General features: G+C 44.4%; 2 protein-coding genes and 1 long non-coding RNA gene across 4 annotated transcripts in view; 1 reads left to right on the top strand and 2 right to left on the bottom strand.

The window, feature by feature from the left end:
- Positions 1-1,354: 1,354 nt before the first annotated feature.
- LOC121684071 overlaps positions 1,355-23,741 on the top strand; it is a 35,112-nt gene continuing 12,725 nt past the window's right edge. The window contains exons 1-2 of one of the 2 annotated variants that reach the window (XM_042064003.1): positions 1,355-8,370; positions 8,824-8,964. In XM_042064003.1, the coding sequence (XP_041919937.1) occupies positions 2,391-7,340 (4,950 nt within the window). In that variant the 5' untranslated portion in view covers positions 1,355-2,390 and the 3' untranslated portion in view covers positions 7,341-8,370; positions 8,824-8,964. Of the gene's footprint in view, positions 8,371-8,823; positions 8,965-23,741 lie in introns of those variants that run through there. The other variant, XM_042064002.1, reaches the window with a different exon arrangement.
- On the bottom strand, positions 10,045-11,154 carry LOC121684073. Its single transcript, XR_006023019.1, has 3 exons — positions 11,096-11,154; positions 10,192-10,281; positions 10,045-10,085 (listed from the first exon to the last, which is right to left on the bottom strand). It is a non-coding gene; the product is annotated as an uncharacterized LOC121684073 (long non-coding RNA).
- LOC121684559 (seizure protein 6-like) lies at positions 12,673-16,061 on the bottom strand. Its single transcript, XM_042064613.1, has 4 exons — positions 16,052-16,061; positions 14,671-15,441; positions 13,253-13,398; positions 12,673-12,678 (listed from the first exon to the last, which is right to left on the bottom strand). Exons 1-4 carry the CDS (start codon positions 16,059-16,061, stop codon positions 12,673-12,675), a joined length of 933 nt encoding a protein of 310 aa, XP_041920547.1.

The following is a 23,741-nucleotide window of genomic DNA, read 5'->3' on the forward strand; positions in this document are numbered from 1 at the left end:
CAGGACAGTGAGGCTAGCGAAGATAACTTGCTAGCACCCGCACAACGGGAGCTGATCACAGAAATTACTGCTAACATATCAAAGATTATTGACGAGAAGTTAGGTCCGCTGTCACATTTACTGCAAGCACATCGTGAGGAGCTGGACAGTCATGGTGAACGCATTACAGAGGTGGAGGGCAGAGTGTCTGCTTTGGAGGATTCTGTGGGCCCAATGGATAGCAAGATGAAGGGACTAGAACAACAGGTGGCGGATTTAAGCGAACATGTCGATGATTTGGAGAATAGAGGTCGGAGGAAAAATATACGCATTGTTGGACTACCAGAGGGTGTGGAGGGTGATAATCCAACACGTTTTTTTGAATCCTGGCTACCTAAAATCTTGAAACTAAACATCAAAACTAAAACAGGCAGGATTAAGCTGGAAAGAGCACATTGCTCCCTAGCACCCTTGCCCTCCCCCACCGCCCAGAAACCACGATCGATTTTGGTGAGATTCCATAATTATCAGGATAAGCAAAGGGTGATGAGTGCTTCGTGGAACATCGGGACTAAAAATCAAGTTTTGAAACACGATAATTCCACTGTGATGATCTTCCAAGACTTCTCAGCTGCCGTTCTCCGCAAACGTAAAAGATTTGACGGGGTGAAGAAACGTCTGAAAGCCATCGGAGCTACATACTCTCAAGTCTACCCAGCATCGTTAAGAGTCACCTTCCGTGGCTCAACGAAACTATTCCAAGATCCGGATATGGTGGAGAAATACATCGAAATACATCGACATCGATCTGACCAGTGGTGATGGTGGCTCCTAAGCCTCAAGAATTTCCTGCCTCTTTATTTTCTATACTATTATTATTATTTTTTTCCCTTCCTTTTCTGTTTTTTATTCTGGAGGACTGCTTTCATGTGAGATCCACGCGATGACGTGAGTATATTGAACTTTACAGTACGGGCTGGATAAAGGCGCTACCGCGCAGCACACCGACCAGATCTGTCTTCTGTCGTTAGGGAACCCCTTCGCTCGACATCTCTCGACTAGAGAAGGACAGTGTTTAGTTTTAGGCCTAATGCCAGTATGCTGTTTGGCATATGTTTGTTTGTTGTTCGTTAGTTGTTTGATGTTTAGTACTCGGCTTATATTCCACTCAAATTATATCTTAATGTACAGGCAGTGGGCTCAGATATTTTGGTTTTATTTGTTGTATTTTGTGATTTAAAATGACTATGCCTTTACTTAAATTGTGTACTTGGAATGTACACCTGTTAAGCGGCGAAAAGTACTGACTTACCTTAGACGGGAGGGGGTTCATATTGCTATGTTGCAGGAGACCCATTTAAACGAAATAGAACATTTAAAGTTGCAGCAAGGGGGGTATGATCAGATTTTTTTTTCTTCTTTTACACCAAGGAGCAGGGGAGTTGCTATTTTGTTCCAGAAAAACTTACCATTTAAAGTCACACACTGCATTAAAGATAAATTAGGACGGTATGTCATTATCAAAGGTGAATTGTATGGAGAAGTGATTGCCATTATGAATGTTTACTACCCACCTGGCCATCCTAGTGAATTTCTAGCTACAGCATTCTCTGAATTAGCCGATCTCAATGTCAGGAATAGTTTTGTAGGAGGAGATTTTAACTGTCATTTAAACCCTTGTATTGACAAATATCCTGCAGGGCGATTGTCCACCTCTCACCATTCTAAATTCATTAATGCCCTTTGTGAGGATCTAGATTACATAGATATATGGAGGGCCCAACACCCAGCGGATAAAGAATATACCTGTTAAAAAGGCCACATAGTGGAGTTCTGTTACCAGACCTTATTTGGTATTAAAATGGGTCATGTGACTTGTCACGTAGTTACTTTCTTTTCAGTCTAAGCACCGCGAGTATGGGGATGGAGTAGCAGCTTAGGAGGTCTTTCTTGTATTGAGGCAGTACCATGCTATTATTGCTACTACTGTACAAAGGTCTTATTGTTATGGTTATAATTGTAGGCTAACAGATATACCGTTGTATGTTGGTCAGCTTGATTACACGTGTGAATCACGTTTCTTAGGCATGGTGATATGCTGTCTTTTTTTTTGGCCTCAAGAGGGCGCTTGTACACTGTATAGTTTAATATGTATTGGAAACATTACATAGTATGTTAATGGATACGATTTTCTGTGTGCTTAACTTACAGAACCACACACAATAATTATGCAATGTAAGTGCCTTGTGCTGCCAACAGTTTAATACAAGAATAAGAAGAAACTGGCTGTCTGGACCTTCATTCTTATTTCATTCTAATCGGATGACCCTTAGTGTTCACACCCATCCCGAACTATCTTTTCTATAATTTTTGGTGCCGAAACCCGGGATCGGTGATTACTGAGGAACACGATGTTTGGAGGCCAAGACCAGCTTGACCCTGAGTCATCGATGCACCGCCGCACCATCCGCCCACCGTCTCACCTGGATGAATTTGAAGTTGAATATACTGCTCATCGTCGTCAGTTCGGTGATCAGTTATCTGTGGAAGCAGATGATGCTCAGGATGCGGAGCATGCGACAACGCAAGGTCAGGCCACTGAACCTACACCTGGAGGAGGAGCTGGCAGGGCCAACAGAAGTACTGTGTATACTCCCTTAGAATCTGCACCTACTCTTTCAGGTGCAGACGCACACAGCACGATCCGAGCTTTGAGTGAGCAGAACAGGATCCTTATGGAGGCAGTTAAGGCCCTGACCGACAAGATGAAGAATGAGCCAGCAGCTGGTGCTACACCACGCCAGCATCTTTCATTCACATCTCAAGCAGCATATCAGAGCTTGCCTTCCTATCCAGTGAGGCATAATGCATCTGCCCCCAGGCCACCCTCGCCAGTCTATAGCCCGCTCAATGTCCATCACACGCAGCCACCAAGGTATCAGCATCCTGCCCGTGCCATGTGGTACCAAGGTCTACCACCACCCGCTCCAGTCAATCAGACAGCAGAACCATGTGTGTTTGATTATCTCACAGAGGGTGTGGAACACCTGAACTTACATGCTCCACATCCACCTCCACCACGCCAGCGGCAAGACAGGTCTGGCGCTCATGATGAACGTTCATATAGGCCTGTACAGCACAGCAGGACACATTACTCACCGCAACAGCCACGTTCTCCACCCTCCAGCATTAGTAGCCATTCTCGCTCCCCTTCTCCACCCAAGACAGAGAAAATATACAGAGGCCCTAAGCCATCCATACCACAGTTTACCAGCGATGATCCCCGTCTATTTACAAGACTGAAGCTGGCCCTAGAGAATCTACTACCAGAAGATGCCACAGAGCGTTTTAAATATCAGGTTCTGGTGGACCACTTGAAATTTGAGGATGCTTTGCTAATAGCTGATTCATACTGCAACTCAGACCACCCTTATAGTGACACTATGCGCTCACTGATAGAGCACTATGGTCAGCCCCATAAGTTGTCACTCAGGAGGATAGCTGAGGTAATGGATGGGCCAGATATCCGCACTGGAGATCTCACATCATTCCGCAGATTTGCACTGAGAGTACGTGCCCTGGTGGGAATGCTGGCTCAGATGGGTGATGAGGGAACAATTGAACTCCATTGTGGCTCTCATGTTGCCAGGCTCCTATCTAAGCTACCACATTATTTGCGCAGCAATTTCAAGAGGCATATCCACCCAAAGAGGCGACCTGTGCCTACATTGTTGGACTTTGCTGACTGGCTTGAATTCGAACTGGACGTACAAGGTACAGAGATCAAGACAGGCCGTGCAGACAGTGGTGAAGCAGCCAGAAAGGGGAACGATAAGAAGGCTCGTAAGTCGGCGGTACATACCACCACAGTTTTAATGGGAGCCCAATCCCCTCCAAGGACGCCGCAGTCCACCAATGCACCCACTGCAAAGTCTCCAGACTCAGTGAAGATCTACTGCCCCTATTGTGAGAATGACTGCCACTATCTCAACCAGTGCAGCAACTTCCAGATGCTAGCAAGTGATCAGAAGACAGCCTGGATTAAGACCAATTACAGGTGTTGGAGATGCGGTCGTAAACACCAGGCAGCTAAGTGCCGTCTGAAGGCCACATGTCAAACCTGCAAGGGCAAACACCTGTCTGTGCTTCATGATGTTAATGCTAGACCTCAGAGTGAAGGTGAGAAACCACAAGTATTGGCAAAGCCATCTACAGGAACACTCTACCTAGACAGGCCAGACCACAGTAATACTGTTCTGTTGAAGGTAGTCAAAGTACTCCGGTATAATGGTCCATGCACATTAACAACTTATGCCATTCTGGATGATGGATCTGAAAGGACCATACTGCTGCATGATGCTGTTAAACACCTAGGCTTAGTGGGACAGCCAGAGGACCTCTCACTCAGGACAGTGAAGAATGATGCACAGGTCATAACAGGAGCGAATATCACCTTCACGCTTTCACCCGCCTCACAGCCGCAGAGGAAGTTCAAGATAACGGGTGCCTTTACTGCTGAACAGCTAGGGCTTGCCAGTCACAGCCATCCAGTAGCCAAGCTTTGCGATAAGTACCATCACCTTCGAGACCTCCCACTCCAGCCCCTCGACAATGTTCAGCCACTGCTGTTGATAGGATCAGACTACCCCCACTTGATTACACCATTAGAGCCAGTACGGTTGGGACCACCAGGGGGACCAGCTGCCATTAAGACCAGGCTGGGCTGGACACTCCAAGGACCCACGAAACTGCTCCAACACCGCTTGTCTCCACAGCAGTGCTTGTTCACAGCTATGACGTCGCCCTCTATAGAGCTGCGTGAGCACATCGAGAAGCTGTGGCAACTTGACATATTGCCTTATAAGAGTGAGAAAGAGGTGACCCGTTCCAGAAGTGATCAAGAGGCGGTAGAGCTGCTGCAGTCCAGGACAGTCAGAGTGGATGTCGATGGTATCCTCAGATATGCAACACCGCTGCTGAGGAAAATAAACAAAATACAGTTAAAGGCTCCCCCTCAAGCGGTTCTGCCACAGTTACGAGGGACTGAAAAGCGCCTGAACAAGAATCCAGAGCTGGCTAAGGTGTATAATGAAGAGATCCGCAAACTGGAGGAGTCTGGCTTTGTCACCAGACTGCCAGCCGACATGGTGGACCAGTCCCCTGAGTCATGGTACATACCACATCATCTAGTTTGCCACAACGGGAAACTTCGGGTAGTTTTTAACTGCTCCTTCCAGTACCAAGGTTGCAACCTTAACGAGTGTCTGTTGGCAGGGCCTACTCTTGGTGCAAGTCTCTTTGGTGTGTTGCTTCGCTTCAGGGAGCACACGGTTGCCTTTGCTAGTGACATCAAGGGGATGTTCCACCAGGTGCGCCTGTTGCCTGAAGACAAACCCCTCCTCCGGTTCCTTTGGCGAGACACAGTCCGTGAAGCCCCAGTGACCATTTACCAGTGGAATGTTCTTCCATTTGGCACCACGTGCAGCCCGTGTTGTGCAACATTTGCCCTTCAAAAGCATGTCATTGACCACAGTGACCCACATGAGGATGTTCGCAACGCAGTGGAGCACCATTTTTACGTGGACAACTGGCTGCAGAGCTGTGCCACCATGGAGGACGCCAAAAGTTTGGCTGACAAACTCAGAGTTCTACTGGCAGAGGGGGGCTTCTCTTTGCGACAGTGGGCCAGCAATGACCCACGGGTCATCAGTCATCTACCGGCTGCAGACCGCTCAGCCAACACAGAGCTCTGGCTTTCCCATCAGCAGTCAGATGCCAAGGAGTCAACTCTGGGATTGCAATGGCAGTGTCAGAAAGATATCTTAACCTACAACTGTCGTCAATTGGAGAGTCAGGTACCAACTATGAGGGTCATTTACCGTATCCTGGCTAGTCAGTATGATCCTCTGGGTTACATCATCCCATACACCACCAGGGCAAAGATTCTTGTCCAGAAGCTTTGGGAGAAACCTAGAGATTGGGATGACCCTCATCTGCCAGCCGACATCCTGCAAGCGTGGCAAACATGGGAAAGTGAGTTGAATTACATGGATAGGATCTCCATCCCCAGATGTTATGTCACAACTGCCTTAGATTCCCCCCATACCTGGAGAGATATCCACATATTCTGCGATGCCTCTGAGCGGGCCTATGGGTCGGTAGGTTACCTTCGTACAGAGGATGCCTCTGGACAAGTACAGGTGGCCTTCCTAGCGGCCCTCTCTAGAGTAGCGCCAAAGTGGCAGTTGTCCATGCCTAGACTTGAGCTTTGTGCAGCCCTCACAGGAGCTCAGCTTGCAAGAACGCTCAGAAGAGAGCTCACATTGGACATACGCCAGGTTTACATGTGGACCGATTCAGTCACTGTACTGACCTGGATTACATCGGAATCGTGTCGATATAAAGTTTTTGTCGGCACACGGATTGCTGAAATCCAGGAGCTTACAGACCTCCAGATGTGGCACTATGTTCCCACAGACTCTAATCCAGCTGATGATCTTACCCGTGGTAAAACCCTCCTGCACCTGTCAGAGCCATCACGCTGGAGTCAAGGCCCAGCCTTTTTGTTGCAGCATCCTGACACCTGGCCTGTATCTCCCCAGATCGCATCTAACATTAGTGATGAGGAGGAGAGGAAGCAGGTGTTCTGTGTGCACATGGTGGTGGATAGCAGTGTGCCTGACATCACACAATTCCAGACTTTCCATGACCTTGTCGAGGCCAGAGCACAGGACCTTCATGGGGCGGCCTCACAGCTAGGAGATCATCCAGCGGAGACCTATAAAGGTGCGGAAATCAGCCTCTTCAGAGATGCTCAGTCAGTCACTTTCGCTGAGGAGATCAAAGCTCTTTCTGCAGGGAAACCAGTGCCATCTACAAGCAGACTCCTCACCTTGTCACCTGAACTGGATACTGACGGGCTCCTGAGGGTTGGTGGTCGCCTGCGCAGGGGAGAGGCACTGGATCACGAAGTGGTACACCCCGTAGTACTAGACCCCAAACACCCCCTGACTACTCTTCTTATAAAGCACTATGATGAGGAGCTACACCACCCTGGGGCGGAAAGAGTTTTTGCAGAGCTGAGGCGGAAATATTGGGTATTGAGAGGTCGAGAGGCCATAAAGCGACATCAGCACCACTGTGTACAGTGCCAGATGTGGAGAGGAAAACCAGAGGTTCCAAGAATGGCTGATTTGCCCCCATCCCGCCTCCGTTTGTTCAAACCAGCCTTCTACTCTACTGGTGTTGACTGCTTCGGCCCATATACCATCCGTGTGGGTCGTCGTAGTGAGAAGAGATGGGGCATAATATTTAAATGTTTGACTACAAGAGGAGTGAGTCTACCTAGACCTGCTGAATAGCATTGACACTGACTCGTTTTTGATGTCGCTCCGCCGGTTTGTCTCACGGAGAGGGACTCCTTATGAGTTGTGGTCTGACCAGGGGACAAACTTCAAGAGTGGCCAGAGAGAGTTGACAGAGGCGTTTGCCGCCCTACAACCCAACTTGCAGTCCTTGCTTGCTAAGCAGCAAATCAAGTTCCTGTTTAATCCGCCTGGAGCCCCTCATTTTGGAGGCACCTGGGAGCGAGAGATTAGATCTCTGAAAGCAGCCCTCCATACAACACTTGGTGGTCAGTCCGTCACAGAGGAAGTGTTAAGGACAGTCCTTACAGAAATAGAAGGTATACTGAACTCGAAACCACTTGGCTATGTGTCAGCTGACGTCGCAGATGTTGACCCAGTTACCCCAAACAGCCTTTTGATGGGGCGGCTGGACTCATCCCTACCCCAAGTAGTCTACCCTGCCTCTGAAATGCTGACACGGAAACGTTGGCGCCACAGCCAAGTCCTGGCGGACCATTTCTGGTCACATTTCATCCGGAGGTACCTGCCTAGTCTTCAGCCCAGAAGCAAGTGGACCAAGGACACAGACAACATCCAGACAGGAGCGGTGGTAATGATCGTCGACCAGCACCTGCCTCGGGCCCTATGGCCAGTGGGTGTAATAAGCCATACTACTGCAGGAGCAGATGGGAGGATCAGATCGGCGACAGTGCAAGTGAAGGACCGGGCCTACACTAGGCCGTTTCTAGATTGGTTCACTTGCCAGCCCTGCCCGAGGACGATAAGACTGACTAACCTTTATTCCCTACAGGTCTGATTAGAGTGTTATGTCCTTTTCTTGTAGACAAATTTACCGGGTAAATTTGGGGGCGGCATTGTTAAAAAGGCCACATAGTGGAGTTCTGTTACCAGACCTTATATGGTATTAAAATGGGTCATGTGACTTGTCACGTAGTTACTTTCTTTTCAGTCTAAGCACCGCGAGTATGGGGATGGAGTAGCAGCTTAGGAGGTTGTCTTCTAGTTTGTGTGCGTCCATTATTCAGTAAGTAACCCTTTGCATTCATAATTGTATCTTTGTTTCATGCTTGCAATGATGATGTTGATTTACTTTAATAATGAAGCTGCATTAAACCGTTTGTAAATCAGCTTAGCTCCCTTTGCTAATGCAAAGTATAATGTAAGTTTGCTAAGTTCGTTTGAACATTATTTTCGCTATTATACAGGGCTACTGTATGTCTTTCTTGTATTGAGGCAGTACCATGCTATTATTGCTACTACAAAGGTCTTATTGTTATGGTTATAAGTGTAGGCTAACAGATATACTGTTGTATGTTGGTCAGCTTGATTACACGTGTGAATCACGTTTCTTAGGCATGGTGATATGCCGTCTTTTTTTGGCCTCAAGAAGGCGCTTGTACACTGTATAATTTAATATGTATTGGAAACATTACATAGTATGTTAATGGATACGATTTTCTGTGTGCTTAACTTACAGAACCACACACACAATAATTATGCAATGTAAGTGCCTTGTGCTGCCAACAATTTAATACAAGAATAAGAAGAAACTGGCTGTCTGGACCTTCATTCTTTTTTCATTCTAATCGGATGACCCTTAGTGTTCACACCCATCCTGAACTATCTTTTCTATAAGCTCTGTATTTTGTATCAAAATACTTTATTGGTGTGTATTTTTTGTATTTTAAAAATACAGCAAAATACTATATGTGAAAAACACAAAAAAAGTAGATACTACACACAGGTGTAATGAATAATTGGTAATTAGGCAACAATGGTTTATGTTTATCACAATCAGCTAATGTGAGAACAGCTGTGTTCAACAACACTTACAGCTTTTCAGTATTGCTGAAGCATCAGCTCTGGTCTGAAGCACTGGTGTGAAGTGGTACGCAAGTAAAGATAAGCAAGTTTACCTGTGCAAGTTCACATAAGGACACTGACAAAAGCAACCATGTCACATTGTCTCCATGGCAATCTTTAACAGAAAAATGTCAGATATCTCAACCACAATGACATCAATAGATGGTAAGGTGTTGAGTGTGTTTGAATTCCCTTCCTTGTAGCAGTGCCGGCCCGAGCCTTTTGGGGGCCCTAAGCAGAATTTGATTTGGGGGCCCCCTCCCACAACGCAGAGTCACCTGTGCTTGGCGATAATTGACAACTTCACACTATAATGTCATATTATAAATTAATACAGTGAGGTTATGTGTTAATACAGTGACTGATTATGAACTACTGTCCCCCTGGACACAGATGCATAAGGACTCGGTAGGCTCATTCAGTAATCCATCCTTGCTGACATACCAAAAATGTTTTGGGGCTCCGCTCTACACTTCTGGCCCCATGTGCTTGGTAAACCAATGTATTAGTTGTTATTTACACCAACCCTGTCACCTTTTAATCTTAGAGGGTACTAAAATCACAGATTTATTTGAAACATTCATATTCAAAGTGAAGCACTAAGGGTGGTTTACTGAAGTTGAATTGACAAATAACAAAATACAACAGCATTTGTATTTGTTGTAAACAAGTACATCCGTTTAATGACTTGTTTTTCAACAGATTTGCAGAACAAATCCGCAAATGTGCATTAAATGATCAATCTTCAACTACAAAATAAAACCAAAATAGACAAACATTAATAATAATGACAAAAATAAAATGTCCCAAAGAACAGATACTTATTCCTACTTCGTTCCTGGCTTTCAGGTATCTGCAGCTCTGCAGTGGACGAACCTGCAATGATTAAATAAATACATAAATAAATAAAACAAAAACTATGTTAAATGTGTCATGTCATATTAACAGGCTATGTAACCATTTGCCATCAAGAAAACCTCACCTTCTGTGTCATCAGCCATGGAGGCAGACACTTGATGAGGTAGAGTTAAGTAGTGGTAGAGATGTGCTCCAAAGTACTTCAACAGTGTCTCTGAAAAAAAAAAATATTGCATGAGTGCATATTTGATCGAGCAGAATGAGTTTATTTTGCTATCATTACTTACACTCATCAACAAGCAATTCCACATGTAACAATTCATATTCTATTGGCAAATGAGGCATAATCAAAAGTAACGCTTAACATGGTGATCTACTGCAGCCTAAATATTAGGGTAGCACCGCTACATCACTTGCCACTATCTTAATCAAATGTAAGTTTATTTCCATCACAGAAATCTCCCCACCAAACATGGTATATTTTCTCAAACACTACCATCTCTCACCAAAGATCTTAGAGCAGAGCGCACGTACTGTTCCATCTTTGCCTATGAAGCTGGAACGTTACCGATGCCCAGGGTCGCGCTAGTCAGTGGGTTGGGACTGGGAGCCTGGGCTTAGCCTGCTGTTGCTATCAGACTTACCACTATGTCACATATTATAGAACAGTAATAAACTATCAACACTTTCAGGTGCGAAATCAGAAACAATCCCTCTGTGGTAAATTTGCCTTCAGCTCCGTTTTCATGTAGCTACTGTAGTGCTAATGTCCACTTCAGTCAGCTAGCTAACTTTAATTTACAACATAAGCCCACCTATGGCTAGGGTACATGCTTGATTGAACATCCAAAACAATCCCAATATCCTTGACATCTGAAATACACCTAGATAAATATATATTAATGGGAGACATTTCTCTGTTGATGGCAGGGATTTAGCTCTGGTGATGGCTTATATTAGATCATGACAGCTAGCTAGCTACCTCAAGCACAAAACATAGCCTACTGTAAATAATCATGCAAACATACCTGTATCTTGCTCGTTTTTCTCCTCTGTCATTTTCTTCTTTCTGTTTTCGGCACCAGAGGGATACGTCCTTTTTTGTGACTTTTCTTAACATTACCATCTCTTCCGATTTTTGAACTTGATGCAGTGTCTGCACGAATTGTCTATGCACCCGAGGTGTCTAGTTTATGCGCGTGACTCAAAGGCTGGCAGACACAGTAGAGGTAGGCAGGCATATTGATCATGAAATCAGAATTTTCTTGTTTTGAATTATTAATTGTTTCGTTTATTCATTCATTGATGTCACTTGTTTATGTTATTTATTATGTAAAAGAAACTCGATTGGGGGCCCCAAGCAGCCGCTTAGTTCGCTTATGCCTCGGGCCGGCCCTGCCTTGTAGCATCCTTTTCTGCATGCCACAGAGGGGAGAAGTTCACCTTGTTTAATTAAATAACAATTCTATTTCCTTATTAGCTGCTGCATACTTGAGGTTGGAGATATTAAGGCACGTCAAGTCTCTCATATACTGGAACTTAAAGATACATAGCCGTATGATTTTCTTATTCAGTTCTGCACTGGACTTGAATTACGAATTTCGGCACAGATACACAATTATGATTTTGGCCTATTGATTATAATGTGTTTAATTATACTGTCGCCTTAATGCAGGGGCTTTATATCACTGGCGCCTTAATGCAGGGGCTTATCTGGGCTGAAGCCCAGGGGCCTCGACCAATGAGGGGCCTCCTAATAATAATAATAATGAATCAATAATAATAAACGGCCGTGTCGGTATTCGCGGCGTCAGTCATTAGCCTACTCTGGAGCTAGCCTACATAATTGAGCACATTGCACTGCTCTACAATGACATCGATGCAGACGCCCCCTTTGTCTTCTCTTCTGAAGTGTAACAAAATGATAATATTATCATAAAATGATAAACGAATGACGTGGATTCCTGTAACTGTCCATGAAAACAGAAGACATAGCAGGTAAATATCGTAGCAAATAGCCTGGCAATGAAACGGCTTTAAAAACATGTAGGCCTATTTCACTTGTCTCACGGGAGTGAATGCAGAACATGGGCTGTTGTGCAAAGAAATGAATTAGTGATCTGCATCTCCGTTCACCAAAAGCTAAGTTTGTGCTAACCCAAATTCGCACAAATAATATCCTATGTTATGTTTTCTGATTGTTAACGTGAGATATGTCTCCATGTTGGGAAGTGTAGTGATAATGCATAAGGTAACCAATGTTCACGTCACATGAGCCAGCTGCTTGTTCTGTAGGCTAAACGTATTTCTGTCCCTCCCAATCTGTATTAGAATGGTGTGTTAAGTAGACAGAATTTCAAAAAACCTCCTGGGGAAACCCCCGACACGACAAACACATGCACTTTTGAAAAGCTTGAAACGTCCATATGTGTAACCCCAGGGGCGCAGGAGATATTTTGAAAGTGAGATCAGATTTCCAGATATCGGATCGCCACCTCTGGCCCACTTTCGCCACCATCATATTTTAAACTTGCCAGAATATTAAGATAATACCATTGATTGTTTTTAAAATATTTTTTGATTAAAATGATCAAAACTAAAATTATCAAAACTGTTTTCAAAACAAAACAATTTTTTTTAGATTTATATTACACTACTTGGGCCAATGGTAGAATACTCTAAAAGCAACATGATGTTGATATTTTATGAAGCCATGAATGAATCATCATGCCTATGATCCAAACATAGACTACATGATCAAATACAGTACCTAAATGGTCTGGTATAAACAGGGGTGAAAGTAAGCCGGTACTGGCCGGTACGCAGTACCACTAAAATATTTGGAGAGGGTACGCCGTACCGGAAAGAAAACTATACTGTCTCTGAAAAATATTGCACTTTCAGCATGACAACACAACTGCTAACGTCAAATTACCAGAAGCAACACGTTTCCCCCAAAATATATTTCATATACATCGTTCTGAACAGTATCTAAATTGTGTCTAAACCTCCTGTGCAGCTGGACAGACAACGAGCAAGCTATAGCGCGCGTAGCCTACAGTAGCCTAATTGCGCCAACGTGCACTGGTATCCAAAGTGTTTTAGCCATAGACTGTATATATAGGCTTGGCACAGAGACCATTAGTTGACCGTTGCCTTGATCCCGTCGGAACATTAAAACTGACCTGAATCTCCACGCCGTAGCCCATGTAGACGGTCACGGTGTAGGTGCAGTCCACGGTCGTTTCATACCAGGAGCCCGTCTGCATCTGCGCCGGCTGTGGCGTCTCGATGTAGCCCTCTGGCGCCGTGAAGTTGGTGAGACACGGAGCTATAGAGTAGAAAGAGAGAGGGGGAAAAAGAGGAGATAGAAGATGAAAAAGGGAGGGGAAAAAGAACAGGAGATGGCATGAGGACCAGTGAGGCTCCCTCCCTCCCTTGATCCCTCTTCATTCCCGAGGCCTCGCGCACTACACCTTAATTGTCTTTCAAGGTTTTCTCATTTTCTGCCAGGATCAACGGTGACTTCTTGTTTTTCATCTTTCTCTCTACCTTTCTTTCCGCCTCACTCTCTCTCTCTGTCTCTCTCTCCATCTCTCTCTCTCTCTGTCTCTCTCTCCCTCTCTGCACAAGGGAAAGATCAGGTAGGGCCGGCTGGCCACAGACCATTTTCCGGTCGCCTTCAGGTCTTTCCACTCAAGCAACTCCTTTATCTCTGCCGCCTGGTTAAAAGGTGGTGGTCACCAGGGGCCGCACGCAGAGGAAAGCTGTGAGGGCGGTCACTCCCAGGAGGCCCAGAGCACACCTTCCTCACCTTCCTCACCTGCACCAGGCCGAAGCCTGAAATGAAGAGGGAGTGTCCGGGCGCTCAGAAAAAACAACTTTCGCAGGGCTGCCTGTGCTCTTCTGCCTCCCCCCATTCCTCATACTGCTGTCTCACCCAAATACTGGATAAAAAAAAATGTTTTTGACTCCAGGTTTCCACAAATGAGACCCAGAGGATTTGACACAAATGAAGTTGTGAAACTCCAGTCACCATCTGGTGGATGTTGATTGGGGTTTCTATCCTCTGAACCACACATACACACACTTTTTTTTAAAAGTGAATAGATTTTAAGCTCCAGCCTTCAACGGGACTGAGAGCATCCAGGGCAGGAGTGCAGATAGACAACTGAAAGCCCATGGTAGATGGGAAAGGCACAACACAGGAAACTGAAATCTTTAGCCTTGGTGAGAAGATTGAGGAGGATACTTTTTGGACTAAAGCTGTTTATACTAAGGGTAATATTTTGTTCCTTTAGTTATGATACACAGCCCTCACATGAGTAGTAATACTCATATGGTAACATGAGGCTCATATGGAAAATGAATAACACTACTTCTAGCGTCATGCTATCAAATCCTGATAAGCCAAAAGAAAATGGACCATTCAGATTTTACATCAAAGAAGTCACACACAAATATGTTTAGGCCCTTCTGGTGTTCCTGTTCATTTTTGTTGACTGTGATACAAATCCTGATTATACACAATAAGCCTTTTCCTACTTGCTCACAATGCAGCTTCATTCTCCAGTATCTATCTCCTACCTGCAGGTGGTATTACCTGGGGTCTGCATGGTTGTGATGACAGTGGTGGTGATGATGGTGGTTGTCGTGGTTTCCTCCTCCAAATCAGCAGATGCAACGGCAGGGACCACATTGTCTGGGGACTTGTTATTCTGAGCTGCGGACCTCTCTATCTCGGTGATGGTGTCCGTTTTCACCAAGGCCGGCGGCGATGCGGTGGTTGCTATGGCAACTCTGGCTCTGTCTGACGAGCCGCGTCCCATGGTAACAGCCATATTGGGAGTACTGGCACAGGGGGGAGGGGTGGAGGCATGCGTAGCAGTTGTCAGGGATTCAGCCATGATGAAATCTCTGTGCGACGTTGTGGTTTTTCCGTTCATTGCGTCCGCCACCTTGGACCCGTGCTGATCTGAGCCGGCAGGGTCGCGGGCGGTGATGGTGGATGCAGGCGTTGCCGCCGTGGTGGGGGTTGGCGAAGCGACATCGGAGAAGGCCGGCGCATCCTCGTGGGGCACCAGCTGCGTGGAGGGCTCCTGTACCAGGTGGTGGCCCGAGCCTGGCACGGTGGCACCCCCACTGTCTTCGAAAAACTGTGGGTGTCCGCGGAGGTCGTCGGTGTGGTACGACTCCGGAGCCAGGAAGCCTTTGTAAGGGGGGTGGTGGTTGAGGACGTTGAAAGGTGGAGCAGTGGTGACCAGTGGGCCATCGCGGTCAGTGTCCTGGGTGGTCGGGTAGGTGCTGTGGCCCCCCTCTGCCTCCCCGTGGCCTCCCCTCTGGGTAACAGCTACACGGCCCTCCAGGTAGGAACCTATGGAAACACAAATACTCAGCAGTCAGTCAATATGTCCTCCTAATTACTGCACAACAAGCAGCAAGCCAACCATATTCACACAGTGTACTTTTGTTGTCTGCTTTGGAAACTCTCCCAGTCACAGAATGAAACAATGGTTTAAAAACATCTGAGGGAATTTCTCAGACGGAAGAAAATATCTCCTCTGAGCTTCCCTTCTCATTTGTAAACGTTGCAGTTCACCCCTAATGCTATTAGCGACCAATTGGACATCGGGGTCAATCGCTGCATCAAATTAACATATTGGAAAGTTAGAGGCACTAATACCAGAGTAAATGGATTATGACGAGGGGGGGCCCTTTGAAGAGCGGGCGTGGTGCTCTGAGAGCCATTGCAGCGATAACCCGTTTATGCTTTAATGGCTCATTTTAATACTCTCTCCCCCACCCTCGCCAATTTAGAAGGGCCTAAATATTCAGCACTGAGCGTCTTTAACGAGCAGATATGATAAGTGTAGCGGGGAAAATGGATATCCTCCCATCCGCACCTGGTGAGATTTAATTATCTGCCCTTCAGGAGTTCTGCAACGTGTGCACGCGCATGCCAAGGGAGGTGTTGATTCCTCCACAATGCTTCATTTCCGAACCTAATCGTTATCTCTGTCTTTACTAATAGCAATCTGCATTCAAACAATGGCGCTCATTGTAGCGGCAGGCGACGTGTGTTTTCTTTTTTTTTTTGCTTCAAGAGTCTCTTTTTTCCGAAGGTAGCGCATATTGCTCAGCTCGCCAAAGGAGACGGAGAGGAAAAGATGTGAAAAGATGATATCTCAAACCAAACGGAACTGACTGACTATTTTTCCCCCCTTTCCTCCTTATTTCAATGGTGTGTCAAAAGCAAAAGTATACATCTTTTCTCTGGGGAACGGTGTGAATTTGGTGAAGGATTGAGTCCATGACGCGGATGAAATAAAAACTACTTCCAACATGTCAGTCATACCCTTGCAAATGACACATAAAAGCTGTTACCAAGGGAAGAAAGTGTTCAATCCCCGTCATCAGTTTAAAGCGTATTCACTGACAGTTTATCCCATGCAGATAGAGATTTTCTCATGCATGAAATACAGGGCTGAGAGTTCCCATTAATTGTTAAATTGTATGAATTTTGATTGACAGATTCAAAACGTTTCTCTTAAAATGCAAGAATAACAGTATAACTGAAAGCATATTCTGCGGAATACACTGAAGGACACAATGCCATTCAATTTCTTCACAATAAAAGTCCCATCACTGTGCAGGGACTGTGCAGCAAAGCAAATGTAGAGGAATCAAATCAAGTGAAGTTGAGTGTGAATAAACCAAACATAGACATAAAGCAGAGAAAAACAAAGTTCCTGAATATCCAGCAGCTCCCTTGAGCATCGGCAGACTGATGGGAAGGCTCAGCAAACACCAGGCAGCACATGGTAATGGCCAGAGTCAGCTGAGGGGCTGGGCAGTGCTTTGGGGAGAAGAGTGATTTTGATTCTGGCCATTAGACTGGCTGAAGTATAAACATATTGCCTCCACTGTCACTGTTCAAAGGTCTCTCAGTTCTCCGCTCTCCACAGGCACTATTTGACTTTTAAATCACTCAGGCCCAGTCTAGGGGCTAGTAGTGGCAGAAAACCAGTAGAGACGTATCTTGTTTTTTCCCTCTCATTTCCAACCTCTTATCGATTAGTTCAAAAAGATTTGTTTGCCTTTTACTTTGGATCAGTCCCTAAATGGAGTTAGTTGTGTTGAGACGCAAGTATATTAAGCGTATCACAGATGCCAAATTTAAACATGCAAATCCCCCTCTCAAACTTCAAACAAACTGTTTTTTTTTTTTTTATCTCTTTTCAGTGTCCTGTTGGATTGCACCATGAAAGACCCATCTCAGAGATTCAATCCATTTAAAAGGAACATGCTCTGATGTACGCTATCTGGTTTATCCAGTTCTCTGTAGATCCCTGCCCTAGTGAAGACAACGGAATACGCGCTCAGTCATTGGCAGAAGAAAATGGTTTATCTCACACATTGTGAAATGCTAGAGGGGATAATTCACACATACAGAAGGCCTTCAGTTTCTTCAAAGGGAAGAAAACAGCCTTGAGAACAGCAACTCAAGGTCACGCAATGTGTAGCCAGAAAACGTGACTGGCGGGGTTGGGAGTAAAGTGTTTTAAGTGAATTGGAAGCGTGAAGGCAAAAAAGTTATTCTTCCAATCAACACCAACAGGATATGTTTCATCGAGTTGGAACGAGTTGCATGGGAGACTGATCTTGTGTTTTAGTGACAATACAATGCAATGATCAAAAACATTCAGTTCCAAACAAGAGAAGGAAAGGGTCCAATTATGACCTGAGATTTATTCTGAGGTTGGTTGCCAGCTACTTGCTTTTGAAAAAGCACTACTGCACTAAGCAGCAAAACACTTGCTTATACACACAAGCTATGCACTGGAGCATCGTAAAATTGAGGCATTAATAATACCAAATTGCACCGCAAAAGCAGCATTTAGATACATTTCTCAAACAAATACTATATCTATTCACAGTAGTGCCGGTGCCAGTAATTTTCATGACATATTTTTTGAAGAAGACCGAATACTATAGCATGAAACAAGTGTCACAGCCCTGCAGTATAATTGCCCTCCCTAAAGATTTGAAAGTGAATAAGTCATCTACGTGATTTTCTACAGAACAATAGTATGTTGCTGCTGGTGGAGTTTACAGAAGGGCATGCAGGATTGCTTGCTGACGTTTTGAAGTGTTATTTGTCGATCTCAGCTGTAAGCCTGTGGCTGACCTGGGTTCAAATGGACATGTTGACTCTGTCTTCTGCCTCATCTTTGCTAGTCCCCAGAAGCAAACAAACAAAAAACCTTTTCCTCTTTGTTATTCTGCAATGAAACATATCCATTGCCTCTGGGATCCAATCAAAGGCATTGTGCGGAACACAACAAAGGCTCACAGCGCTGGGAAGGTGGTGGGTATCATTAGTCCAACTCCTACCAGGCAGGAATCAAAGACCATGCCCTGTTTGTAATGGAAACAATGCCATATGAGGTGTGAAATAATTGCTATGTGGTAGTACACAACGACCACGCAGTAAAACAGTGGGTAAACTGGCTATGGATGGAGCGCATAGTCATCTTTTGAACATGCTCCACAATTCAGCAGTCCCAAACACTATGTAATAACAGTGGCACTATGTACTGTACGTGAGATACAGGGTTCCAGTATCTAGCTCTATTAGCATAAAGAAATTCACTAATTATAAACAAATTCACAAATGACAGAAATTAATCAAATTTGAAAGCTAAATTACTGTTTTAATGATTATTTTCTGCCTCTCCTTAGACACCATTCTCTGGTGTTAGGCCTCTCTTGTGTTCACACAAAGCCTTCTGTTTTTAAAAACAATCACACAATTCATTCTGCTCAGAGGAGCTCAGATACACAGTAGGTTGAAGTTGGCTGTCTCTCTCTCTCTCTCTCTCTCTCTCTCTCTCTTTCTCTTTCTTTTCTCTTTCTCTCCTGAAAGAAAACAAGTTTATCACAGGGGGGTGTGATTGAAACTGAGGGTAGTTGACTTTGACAATAAAGGATGACAGGCATTACGGAGACAATTCACAAGCCCCCAACACCCCCCACCCACACACACAAACACACACACATACACACACACACACACACACACACACACACACACACACACACACACACACACACACACACTCGCTTGCTCGCAAGTCCTCAACTCAATTTCCACCTGCACTGTTTGCATTGATTAAGGTATTTCTGTCTCCTTGAAACCCTGCTTCATTGTCCCAGATCTAAATGAGTTTGGATAGCTCCTGTACCAGACGTGCTGCGCTGGTAAGAGCAATGGAGAGAGAAGACACACTGGGGGACCAGAGGGGGGGGGGGGGGGTGAAGGAGAGATGAGCGAGAGAAGTGAGAAAGGGGGAAAGAAAGGGGAGAGAGTAAACAGAGAGAGAAAAAAACAAAGGAGTGTGAAAGAGAGCTGTGAGCCACAGAACACAGAGAGGATTATACGACGCCGAATGACTCGAAGGCAGAGGCGCTCCCTTCCCGTTGTGTACAGCATCAATAATGCACCGGGGGGACCAGCTCAGCACTGCCTTCAAAGCCATACATTGGCTTCAGGTTTACACAAAACACACACACACACACACACACACACACACAATACACACACACAGACGTGGGCACTTACACACTGCACACATACATGCATCTATAAACACAGAGAGAGAGAGAGAGGGAGAGAGAGAAAGAAAGAGAGGGAGAGAAAGCACTTGCCTCTCTGGCTGTGGACCTGATGAGCACACACCTCTAGGAAGCTTGGACACTCCTGGCCAGCTGCTCAGCGAACAAAAATCAAGAAACACCGACTGTGCAACAAAGCAGAGCACCCCAGGTGCCGCTGCACGTATGCTCGGAGCATATCAAAGAGGGCAGCTGAAATTTGACATTGTTTTTCAGAAATTCCATCTTCATCGAAAATATCTACTTGAATCTGAAGTGAACCAGAGCCAGAGTCAGGATTTGTGAGACAGCGCCGGGCCTGTGTAAGCAGCCTCTGGGTGTTTAGAGGGCTGCTGCTGTTGTTTTAGCTCCTCTGTTTTCTCTAGGCCTCTGGCTAACACTTTAGTTCAGCCCTTCATCTTGAGATTGACATAACCATGTCATGAACACATCATGGCTGATGCCATATCCTGTCAGTTGTCAAAAGGAGAGCTAACTTCAATCCATTCTTGAAAATGGTTACAAATGGTGTGCTAAAAAGAGTTGTTTATGGTCTTTGTTATATATGCATGTCTATGTTATGTATTGTATATATAGACATACATTGCAACTGGTTTCATAATCTTAGTCATCATAATGGTCTTTGTTGCATAGATGCATGTCTATGTTATATCCTGTATAATCATGACACTTTGCGCTGATGGTGCGGTGTTGTATAATTCTATAATTGAGAACATGTCATGAAAACAATATACTATGGCATGTGCATGTGTAACATGAGAGTTATGACTTGCAGCTGAAGTGTAACTGGTCTCTGATATCCACCTGACTCAGCCTCTCCATCTCTCTCCTCCATTCAGGTCTGCATTCCTCATCTTCTCCTCTTTCTCCCTTCATCATCACTTTCTGCCTATTTTTTTTTTCGTTTTTCTGTCCTTTTCTTCGGGCTCTTCATCAGCATCTGCTGTGGTTTTTCTTTACCCTACCACCCTTTCACTACATGTCAGCAGTCAACACTCTCAGACACACAAAGAGAGACTGGATAAGGCTAAATCGCCTCTGGGAGCACTTTGATGTTTATCGCGCAGGCTTTCAAAAATTGTAACAGAAAATTGGCTTATCTTAAATAAACCCCTAAATTCAAAATAAAAGTCAGCTGATTAAACTCTTGAATGTCTATTCACAAAAACGGTTTCAGTGGAGGTTGCAAAATATAAAAATAAACAGTTCCCTGCAGAATGTACTTCAGCTTCATTTAGATTAGATAAATAAATAAATGGATTTTCAAACTGCAGTGGATAGCAACAATGGCTTCCATTTTTGCAAGGCTGTGTGGTTTTGTCTTGTAAAATAATGAAAAACGGTGTGCTATTGTGCATTAGGCTCACACAGCTACACTTTTATCGACACACGCACACACACACACTAACACACACACACACAAAGCTAAGACAGACACAAAGCTAAGCCCAACTAAGGGCCTGTCCACACGGAGACGCTTTTTAGGTTAAACGCAGAGGTTTTGCTTCGTCTTGGCCGAGCGTCCAAACGAATCCTGTAAACGCACTGGCCGAAACCGCACTTTTCTGAAACCTGGTCCCAGGGTGGAAAAATCTGAAACCGTAGCCCGTTTGAATTCGTTTAGACAGCGAAACCGCACATCCTGCTTGCGTATCGATGATGTCATCGCCACACCTCAGCTGCCCTGGACTTGCACTTATAGTATTGCCCATAGACTGTATATATATAGAACTGGACAGTGTGCCGTCTGTTAAGAGTGATGCGAGCGCTAGTCCAGAGCCCCCTGGTGGCTGGTTGCAGTACAATGTGTAACTCCGCCCATCCCCATGTATTTCAATGGCCAAGTAGCCAACTTTCCGTGTCACTTTTCTCACCTAAAACTATTTTTGTATCTACAACTTTTTATTCGAAAAAATAGTTTTCAAGATGCTTCAATACACACAATTTTTCTTTTCTCGCTGAAATTATTTGTTTTAATGTTATATTAACAAATCTAAAAAGGGCGTGTTTACACCTATGATTGACAGCTGGCTGGCTGCAGACACGACGCTTTGTCCATTATGTTTTAACGTCTAGGCTGCAGACACTACCACGTCATTGCTCACTTATTTTAACGACACCTGATTTCGACACATAATCTAACCTAAATAAGTGTTGCTGTTATTATCATTAGGCTACATCTTATCACAGTCTGACTAAATACAAAATTGATAGTCATACATTGTGTAGTTGTTTGTAAGAGACATAGTTGTGACAGATTCTTTGTGAAAAAAGATATGTGCTGTTTAGTTCTTTCGTAGATGCTAAGTATATTAGCTCATAGCATGCTACATCATGCTAGCATTAGCCAGTTGATAGGTAAAGTAAAAGCAAAGATCCTTGATTACTAGCAAGATAGAGCAACATAATTCGTTACTATGGGAGCAAAACGGGACAGTTCCGGTCTGCATAAGTGGGAGTGTCACCTTACGTCACTAAATAAACTTTCTCTCTTAATAAGCAATAAGAACAGATAAACCTAATTGTGTTCACAGTATTATTGTCTATAATCATGTATGATACCAATGAATCATTCTTTAGGACATGATATGAATAATTTAATTAGTCATGTGAACCGAGCTAGCTAGCTAGCTAACGCTAGCTTAAAATGCTATACAAGTGGATGGGAGTAGCTATGGCAATACAGCTATGCGCTAACAAGTGACTAGTAGTTGAAGGACTTCGTTTAAACTTAATATACTGTTGCAAATTCACTTGAGTATAAACTATCCACTTTAACTAATGTAAGTAATGTTATTGAGCTAGTTGTCATTTCAAAGAAATTACACTTCTCCGTTTAAAATTTTACCTTAGCTAAGAGGATAGCTAGCATGCTAACAACCGGACACTAACTGGCAGCAGCATGGTCTGATATTAAGTTATTTTATCACAAATCCGAACGCTAAAAAATTACACTTTTAGGCTTGAAATGATCCCAAACACTTACAGATTATGACAAAAATTTCCAAAAAACCCTCAACAAATCCAGAAAGACATAATGACCAATTTATTGGTAAAATTCCACAAGTCTCCATTGACATTAGTGCAGCGAGGGTTTACTCTGGTCTGCATAAAGGGGGATTTTCCCCCCTCCCCCTTGCAATAATCGAACGCGGAAATTGTCGAACGTTTGCGCCTCTCGCTCCGCTTTAACCCTCTCTGGTAAAAGGGCTCTGCTATATTGAAGTGACGTTAGCCATAGTCACCATCATTTACAGTCCTACTTGTTTCAAATGGTTTAACGTAACCAGTGATTGGCGCCATCATCGTTGCAACTTCATTTGAATACACTTAAGTCACTGGAGAAGGCGATGTTAAGTTTCATTAACGTTAACTCTTGCTTAGTTTTGCGAATGGCAATAAACGCCACCTAGCCTGCTAGGTCGACAACCTCGGTATGCCCATTTATGAATCAGCCCGACAAATAACGTTACTTGTGTTTTAGTGAACACATTATTGGACCATAGCTTAACGTGAGGAGGGATTCAAAGTTGCAAATGCTTAGTATGCTCAGAACAGCGGTATCTGAAAATGCGTTAAGGTATCGTTGTTACCTGCGATTGCACTGCAGAAGAAGCATTTTGCATTGGTATGATTTGATCAGGTCTTGCCAGTGATGTGTAATCCTCCCGTAGACGTACATCATTTCAAAATAATACGTCTAAATTGAAAACTGTGACAACTCATTGATAGGCCCTCTCAGTATGTCTGTAATCGTATGCCTCTACCACAGGCTTGCTAGTCAGAGGGTGCTCCATTATAAATCAAAAATGTAATATTGCAGCCTTCATGTCAGCTGTAAAAATATGAGAACATGGACCTACTACATCAGGATACTCTGTAAACATTTTACACATAATCAGGAAGCTACTTTGCTGTTCAGTGTGTGATGTGTTTAAAGCGGTACTATGTTTAAAGAAACATTTTTATTCTTTGTTTCAAGTGCATAAGAAAATACCA

Source organism: Alosa sapidissima, chromosome 15 (genome assembly GCF_018492685.1).
Source record: "Alosa sapidissima isolate fAloSap1 chromosome 15, fAloSap1.pri, whole genome shotgun sequence".
Classification (NCBI taxonomy): domain Eukaryota; kingdom Metazoa; phylum Chordata; class Actinopteri; order Clupeiformes; family Clupeidae; genus Alosa; species Alosa sapidissima.

Coding starts and splice junctions, on each gene's coding strand:
- LOC121684559 (XM_042064613.1), bottom strand. Junction 13,399..14,670: donor CACAACCATGCAGACCCCAG/GTAATACCACCT, acceptor TCTACTCTATAG/CTCCGTGTCTCACCAACTTC.